This window comes from Rhagoletis zephyria, unplaced genomic scaffold, assembly GCF_001687245.7.
Source record: "Rhagoletis zephyria isolate East Lansing unplaced genomic scaffold, Rhagoletis_zephyria_1.1 Rzeph_scaffold_10355, whole genome shotgun sequence".
Lineage (NCBI taxonomy): Eukaryota > Metazoa > Arthropoda > Insecta > Diptera > Tephritidae > Rhagoletis > Rhagoletis zephyria.
Genome location: NW_016167433.1, coordinates 12,780 through 21,501, shown reverse-complemented (window position 1 = coordinate 21,501; position 8,722 = coordinate 12,780). Strand labels below are relative to the sequence as shown.

At 37.7% G+C, this 8,722-nt stretch overlaps 2 protein-coding genes across 2 annotated transcripts; one reads left to right on the top strand and one right to left on the bottom strand.

The window, feature by feature from the left end:
• Positions 1-1,832: 1,832 nt before the first annotated feature.
• LOC108376400 (DNA translocase FtsK-like) lies at positions 1,833-2,716 on the bottom strand. Its single transcript, XM_017632606.1, has one exon. It carries the CDS (start codon positions 2,610-2,612, stop codon positions 1,833-1,835), a length of 780 nt encoding a protein of 259 aa, XP_017488095.1. The 5' UTR covers positions 2,613-2,716.
• Positions 2,717-4,422: 1,706 nt separating this feature from the next.
• Positions 4,423-5,591, top strand: LOC108376399 (skin secretory protein xP2-like). Its single transcript, XM_017632605.1, has one exon. It carries the CDS (start codon positions 4,947-4,949, stop codon positions 5,487-5,489), a length of 543 nt encoding a protein of 180 aa, XP_017488094.1. The 5' UTR covers positions 4,423-4,946; the 3' UTR covers positions 5,490-5,591.
• Positions 5,592-8,722: the final 3,131 nt, after the last annotated feature.

The following is an 8,722-nucleotide window of genomic DNA, read 5'->3' as shown; positions in this document are numbered from 1 at the left end:
TGCAGACTTAATTTAACGTAACTTATCATTGAGATCTGTCCAACAAGCCCATAAAGTCAAAGCCAGTTATGACAGAAAGTCCCACAAAAATTCAGTAAGTTTACTGTTCAGCCAAGGCGAATTTATTCAAGGTGGTGTTGATGGCGAATTAAATTTTCGCCGCGGTACTACTGAATGTCAAAATGATGTGTTTGTTGTAANACGTACCTCGGCGAAAATCTAAATTCGCCATCAACACCACCTTGTATAAATTCGCCTTGAGTTGAACTTTAGTATAACTACTCAAATAAATTCTTAAATTATATCGACATTTTAAAAAGTACACCCTGCGATAAAATTCTACGGTTACCCAGTTTGAGATATATATCTATTCAATTTTTCCAAATTATAATTTTTTTTATGAAAGTGTTTATAGCTCATTGAAGTAAAAAGTCAGCAACGGTGCTGCGCATTTTCTTCCATATAAAATAAAATGCCAACAATCCTTATATGGAAGAAAGTGCACAACACCGACAACAAAAAAAGCCAAAAACCAATGGTATTTTTTAGACATTTAAAACTTGCACCTTTTAATGAATGAATGGCATTCAAAAATGTTTACCCAAAAAATTTCTACAAATTCTGAATAAAAACTGCGAAATTTTGATGAAATTTTTTTGATTATTTTCAATTTTTAAACAGTGCTTTATTTCGTTTCATTAGAAAATGACCTATACTTTTACAACAAAAAAATAACAATTGAAAAAAATATAAAAAATAGCCCAACCCGAGTAACATTATAATTTTGTCGCTGCAAATATGAAGACAATAACTAAAAGTATTTTTGGTGTCGAAATTGTACTTAAAATCAGTAAATAGTTCTTTTTTACTTTCGAAACTTTTTTTTTGTAATGAAAAAAGTACAATTGTACTTAAAATATCAACACTGATATGGGTACCTTTGTGTCGAGTATATATGTAGATATGTATGTACCGCCATGTGGCGCTGTATGCAACAATGGCGCAAGAAAATTCTAAAGAAATATCTCAGAAAATTTACGAAAAACAGAATGTCGTGAAGTAAAGTCAGGAATGTCGCCGAAGTCATTGTTGCCACAGCTGGCTTAGCTCGACAATGTCGGCAAAAGACAAACTGCCAGTGTTAGAGTTACACAAGAGAGGTGACTGGCTGGCGGTAGGACGGGTTAGCGGTCTGTAGACCTTCCAGGCAAAAGGATATTCTTCTGCTGTACTGATTACTGTCAGTTTGACGCAATAAAAGCACTCCTTGCAAAGTGAAAAATGCATCGGTGGTGGCAAATAATAACAGCAAGCATGCAAGGCAGCAATGCGGTGGGCCGCTGCGGTTAACTGCAGCTCCAAAACTAATGCGAAAGCGAAAAGCTTAAGTGCTCGGGAAAGGGGAAAACAATTGGAAGATTGTGGGAGTATTGTTATACCATTGCTGAAGTTATGCGGACAAAGTTTAACGCCATTTTCAATTACGGTAAATGATGTTATGATCAGAGTCCGCAAGAATGTATTGTGTTGTACTGAACTTGCAAATAAACAATAAATCTTCCATCGAACAAATTCTGTTTATTGCGAAATAAGCGTCGATGAAACATGTAAATCGAAATTAAAATGAAATCGGTTACCCGGCAAAACACAGAAATGAGCCGCTGTATTTAAAGGCAAACCTACTCTTAAAGGAAGAACTTATTAATATGTATGAACACAAACCGGTTGAGAACAAATGATGCGTACTTTTCGTTTTTTATCGACAATTTTTTATTTAAAATTTTTCTCAAACATTTCCCAAAGCAGATATAATTATAACAAAATGCGCCACCTTACCACGACTGAAATTGCGAGGTTAAAGCGAATGGCGAATTTATGACTACATAAGACTCTCCCAGTGGCGTACTAACGGCGGCACTGAAGGCGGGCGCAGGTTCCACTGCCACTAGGCGTTCCGAGGAGATAACCACCTTCGCGGGCGCTACTGCAGTCGACGCAACTGCTGCAATGGGTGCTGCCACAACCACAGCAGCAGCGAGCGCTGGCGCAGGCCTAGCTACGAATTGCTGTGTGCTCACCACTCGTTTAATGGTAGCCTTTTGGCGTTGAGGAGCATTCACAACCTGCTTAACAACGGCGTTTTGTTGTCTATTTCTTTGCTGTAGGCGTTGTGGGTGTTGAGTGCGTTGCACAAGATGTACTTGAGCGCGTTGTTGCTGGGGACGCTGTTGGACGCGTGACGAGGGACGGCTTTGAGTGAGGCGTTCAAATTCCTCAGCATCTGGATTGGTCGCAAACTGTGGCGGCGATTCTACGGCTGGCAAGGGATCAGTGGCGGGCAATGGTGGTCCGTAAGTGGCGTCTGGTGGGCCGTAAACTAAGTCTGGTTCGCTAGTTTCCTCCTCAACTTGAAAGGGATTTTCCGGTTTCAGTTCATCAGCCGAAGGGTAAGCCGCGAATTCGGGCTGGGGTGCTGCGGGTACGGACTGTTGACGTGCGAGAAATGGACGACGCTGCTGGAAACGGTTAGGGCGTGAAAGGAAGCGCGGTGGCTCAGCGATGGCGAGAGCTATGGCCAATACCAGTAATAGGAAAGCGCTCTTGTGGAACATCTTCTTTTTTTTTTGTTCGGTGTAGCTCTTATAACGAGTTGGAAAATATTCGTTGAAATGATTGCTGCTGCTGCTGCTGCCTAATGCCGTCTGATTTTATCTATCATCTGCACTAACATTTTATACTATCAAAAATTATTGTCGTCTCGTCTTCAGTATGTTGTTTGTTCACCTTTTTCAATTAAATTTATATTCGCACGATTTTTCGCTTAAAGTTTCATTACTATTAGTTCCTAATTTGCGCTGCTGACCCTCTCCTAGTATATTTTTAAATTTAGTTGGTCACCTGTCTACTTGGTTCACTTGTTGATTAAACGCAAGGCGCATATAAATGAATTCGGGCATTCCCTTTGGGTTTTGTACGCACTTCTATATTTAAAGTCTGTAACACGTAGTTTCATTCATTTATTTACTGGTTAAATGGCCCAAAATTTTTTTAAGGTTTTGGGCGCCATGTAAGGCGGTTGTAGGGTCAATTTTACCAAATTTAGAAAACAATACGTCCATTTAATGAAAATACATATGTATGAAGTTCTCATTCTCGTTGTTGGTGTTTCCGACAGGGTAGGAGTATGTTCCAATTTGGAACGATTTTCCGTCATCTCTTGTCAGTTTTGGTTTTTAAAACCCTTTGATTTGCATCTATTCAAAACATGAAATTAGGCTCTAAAGAGACGCCGTATTGAAAGTTAAGCCCTGTTAAACTATTCTAATTTTCCCTTCACGGTCTGTATTCGTTTGTGCTTTAACCCTCTCAGTACCATAAGCCTACACATTATTTAATAAAACCTCATTATTTGTAAGTTGTAATTCATCGAGGGATAAAAATGTTATTCTAATATCAAGCAAAAAAGTTGTATGTAAAAAGTTAATTTTCTGCTGTGAAATTTCATTAATCTCAACTAAAGTGATTTCTAAAAAAAAAAAATCCAAAAAAAAATATTTAAACTCATACTTTTTTCGTAAAAATAGTAGCGTGTTTTTCAAAATTTACTTTGCTCAAAAATAGTGGTTTGCCCGAAGAAATAAATTTTTTCAGAATAAAAATTTTCTTTTTTATGTAATATAATTTCTATAAACCTTATTTCCCGGTGGCCGCTGTGGTGTAGTGGTAAGCAGTGCGCGCTTCCACTCCGCAGCGCTTGGGTTCAAGCCCTGGTCAAAGCAACATCGCAAAAAAGAAAATGTAGAAAGGCTTTTTCTTAACAGCGGTCGCCCCTCGGCAGGCAATGGCAAACCTCCGAGTCTATTTCTGCCATGAAAAACAACTTCTCAATAAAATACAATCACCGTTCGGAGTCGGCGTAAAACTGTAGGTCCCTCCGCTTTGTGTGACAACTTCTTTACTTCATTAAAAATCCATTTTTTCTCATAATTTTTTTCGTAAAAAAATCTTTTGACAATATTTATGATTTCCGCTTACATAATATTTTTTACCAAACAAAAAAAATATTCTTAATATTAAATTTTACCATTATTTTTTACGAAAAAAATCTTTAAAAACATATGTTTTCCCTTCAAATTATGTTTTCCGAAAAAATACTTTCTATTTATTCTAAAATTTGTATCCTTAATATTACTTTTTTTTTTAGTTTTATTCCTAAATTATGTGGTCTTGGAGATTTTTTTTTCTTGAAAGATAACTTCGTAAAAACTAGTTTTTTTTCTAAAAAAAAAAAACTGCAATCAAAATAAATGTCATACTTTCTGAAAAATAATATTTTTTTTTAATATCACAATTTAAAAACGGCAAATAAAAATAAAACTCCTAAAAACATGCAGAATTTCCATTTGAGAGGAGCAACTTTTAAGGAAATATGCATGGACCTGAAAGGGTTAAGCAAAAAATCACTGCTTGCTGCAATAACATAGCGCAAATAAACACATAAAGGTTTCTGTTTACATACTACGCATCCGCATTTGGGCACTCGCGATTAGGCATTGGCCCTTGACATAGCAGTCAAACGAGCGGAACAACCTCATCATTATTGACACGTACGCATAATAAAAAGCCTAACAGCGTCTGATGCGTCGACGCGCTGCCACTGCAGGCATTCACCACAACCTAGTACGCCACCTCCAATGAAACTATCCTCGTTGCATCAAATTTGGCAGTAGGCCTAGCAATTGTGCGTGTAATTGAGTGGAACTGACTGCGCTTAGAACTATTTTTTTTATTAATAAAACTCACGGAATCAAATTTATTGCGCCAAAGTATAAAAGCTGAAAAGCGTTGACACTTCCATTGCATTCTTACGATCAAATCCAAGTGGCAAGGTGTAGCCAGGCAGCAGCGGTAGCAGAAACTCAATCATTAAACTTCTTCGCAACAAAATGTTCAGGTACACCACCCTCTTGGCCTTAATATTTGCCACCACTTTGGCAACAACTCACGCTGAGCCACCACGTTTCCGTGCAGCGCTTCGACGGCCACCCAATCGCTTTCTGGCACGCCAAGAGGCTGAGGTGACCGATAGTGCTGCACCAGAGGTCGCGCCACCTGCAGCGGAGGCAGATCAGCCAGCGCCCTATCCGCCAGCTGGCGTCACGCCAGCTATTCCCTTTGATTTGCCAACGGAGGCAGAGGCACCTGCGCCGGATGAAGTTTATGGCCCGCCAGAGGAGGAGCCAACACCCGATCCCACCTATGGGCCACCAGAGGAAACTACCACTTTGGCTGCGCCTGCCGTCGCCCCCGCTGATGGTGATTTAGTATCGCAAAACTTGGTGCAGCCGCGTCAAAGAGTTGCATTGGCCAAGCAACGCGGTCTGGTGCGCTCGCAGCCGCTCTTGTTGCAAGCTGTGCCCGCTGCAGGTGCGGCCGGTGTTGTGGAGCTGGTGCGCGCGGAACCGGGAGTTATTTACATTTTGAAATAAGCGTTGGAGGAGGAAGTGGGAGAGGAGCAGTAAAGTTAAGACGATTCACGGGAGGCGTAGTACGATATCATTCTTTTTGCAATTGTTTTCTACTTTTTGAAGTGTGTTAAGTTTATTAATTTTATAAAAAAAAACGATAAAAATATAATAAAAATTTATTTCTTTACAAATGTGAAGCTTTTCTAGTGTACCCGCATTTTATCAGAAATTTTAGTTATAAACTCTTTTTGCTTCTCAAGAATTTTCTTTCATTTCTAATTAGCAATCGCTACGCCAATTCGCCAATAATGCAGCCGTTTGCTAACTGCATGGAACTTTCCACAAATCTTTCTTCGAGCTCCCATCTCAGGAATATTAACAAGCAGCCAGCCAAGCTTTGCAGCCAACAACTAAACTTTCAGATACGCGGTAATCGCGTTAGCTAATCTATTTAATTGGTAAAAGTACATATTAACGTTAATGAAGCTACAAATGATGGCAAGACAATTATGCTGGAAATTTTGTTGAAGTAATTAATTTCATTGTACTTAAAACATTATTCCTCTTCCTTCCTTTTACCTTTTTCGCAAGCAAATCCGTTATTTTTGTTTTTTTTTTGCGCAGTGATAAACACTGAATTGTTATTTTCGAGACGTATTCCAGAATTTTCGAGAGTTTATGCGAAATTCTTTTTTGGGAGCTTTTCGGTGTTTTGCAGAAGTTTGGAGCTTTTCGGGATGCGGAATATTGTATTTACATTTACATGCGTAGACACGCGAGTATCATTCGACTGGGAACCATTTTCTCCTAGGTTTCTAAATCCCATTGAACTATTGTAACTTTGTTTTTAATTTTTAGTTAAAGGTAAAATTTATGCGAAAATTTTTAAGAATCTATTTAAATTTTTCACAAAGAATGGAGCTTTGATTTTACGAGCTTCACTATAGCCAGTCCTATCTACGTACCTATTTGCATAAAATGATAGCCATTTTCGTTGTTCGGACTAAACCCAAAAACCACTGAATAGAGTTCCGTCAGATTGTCGGATGATATTTTACATACATAAATGGTCCTATTGTGCTTTTTTTGGTACAATCTTAAACCAACAAGTACATTGACACCACATAGCCCTTTTTGCGAACTTAAAAAAATTTAAATATATGCGAGTTTTGGGAACAAATTAAACTAATCAAAAACGAACTGAACGAGCCGCTGTTTGCAAACATTTTAAAAATGGCTCAAGGTATATTGTCTATTCTACATTCCTCCGCAAATGTTGGAAGCGTATTTTCTCTTCAGAATCTGATAAAAACTAAACGTAGAAATAGATTACAGGTAAAAACCATAGGTTCTTTAATAAACGCTAAATACTGGAGGTTATCTTATGGCCGCCTGGATATCTGAAAATATAACTATAAACGTGCCTTTAAACTCCTCTCAAGGGTCAGAGTGTTATAGATTGATATTGCTAGTACCTCGGCCTGAAATATCGTGAACCAAGTACCAAGTGTAATAGAAAGTTTGGATCCGGATGGAAAGACACCCGCTCCTACTCTGCCCGCCATCTTTAATCCATCTGTTTACCAGTGTAAATACCTGGGGCATAGTTCTGGTAAACCATTTGACCAGACATCTCGGTCTGGAATTTTGAACTGAAATTCTCTCCCAAAGCAGATTTCCTTGGGCATAGCGTCGGAGAACTCACAGATTTCGAGACCTGGTATTGTGATCAAAATACTTTAGTGCTGCGTCGTGTTTTTAAAAGTACTGTCAGAATTTTGCATATACAAATTCCTCGAGTCTGCTGATGCCTGGACAAAAATGTGGAGCGGGGTGGAACCTAGGAACGACTCTACGGCCGCGGATGGACACGTTCTCATTACTCCCGCCACCGACAGTAGAGCCCTGCTTTGAAGTTTGTCCAGACGTGAAACGGCAGTTTTTTGCAGCTTCAAGTCGAATGTCCGAGTCTGCATTTGATTTCAACTGCTTTAAAATGCATTTAGCTCAAGGCAATGCAAAGTCAGTATGTTTCTTTTACAGATGACTTTTCATGCTGAAATAGTTAATTCACACACGGTTAAGAATTTCGGTTTTAATTTTAAACTTTTTACACAAATACAAACCTTCTAAGTAAAAAAAAAGAGAGCACATATGTTGGGCTTAGAATTTAAACAGTTCGGTTTAAATTTTAAACCCAAACATTTCCATAATTAAGAATAAAAAAAAATCTTAAATTTTATGCTCCGTCTGATGAAGATTGCACCCGGTCAGCCTTGGTAGCAACCAATTCGACTAAAATTTAAACCAGAATATATTGAAAATTGCCTAAAACTATTGGCTGGCTTAAAAAATAGACTATAATTAAATTAGACCCAAATTTTTGACCGTAGCAGTTAAAAGATTAAACAACTAATATTGAACTATGCATTTGCAAAGACATGTATCAAAAGTGTATCTCAATGAGGCTGCTAGGTAATTATACATCATTTTCAAGTTAGTTGCTGAAATAGAAATAGAAATAAACTATTTTTTCTGAGGTAATTGTGTGAGCTACGCCATACTGGGCAGTTTTCGCACCTTTTCTACTTCCTGCTGAATAACAAGTTTCCAACAGTTGCTATTAATTTTTAACTACTTAATGAACTGTAAATTTAACGATTAAATACTTCGAACAAACTTCGTCAAAATTTACCAAAGGTATATTTTGTGTGGTACTACGACATGAAACAATAAAGACAGGTATACACTAGACACACAAACATATCTACCTACATACATATTTCCCTTGAACTTGAAAAATGTCTAACCTTGCTACTACTTTTCAGGCAAAAGTTTTCAGTCAACTATATTTAACATTTCTATACTTACTTATATACTATATGTATAATACCTACATACACACTTATTGTATCCAAGCACTATTTGACTATTTGTTAGTTGCTCTTCAAATATTCATTGCACGTACAACGGTAGCATCTATGTATGTACATACCAATGTACTTGCATTATATGACAATAGCAATAAAAGAGCTTCATATGCAAGCGGTTTAATGCATATTGAAAGGTTTAAAGTTTAATAAAATAAGAAAACTTTATTAGTTTAATGGAAAACTGTTCTTGCTAAGTTTTTAAGAAAAAAAAACAATATTCGAAATTAGAAGCCAAATTGGGAAAGTGGAACAATATGGCACAGCTTTGAATAACTTTTAAAAGATTTACTAACGTAAACGTATGTGTATATTAGGGTGGTC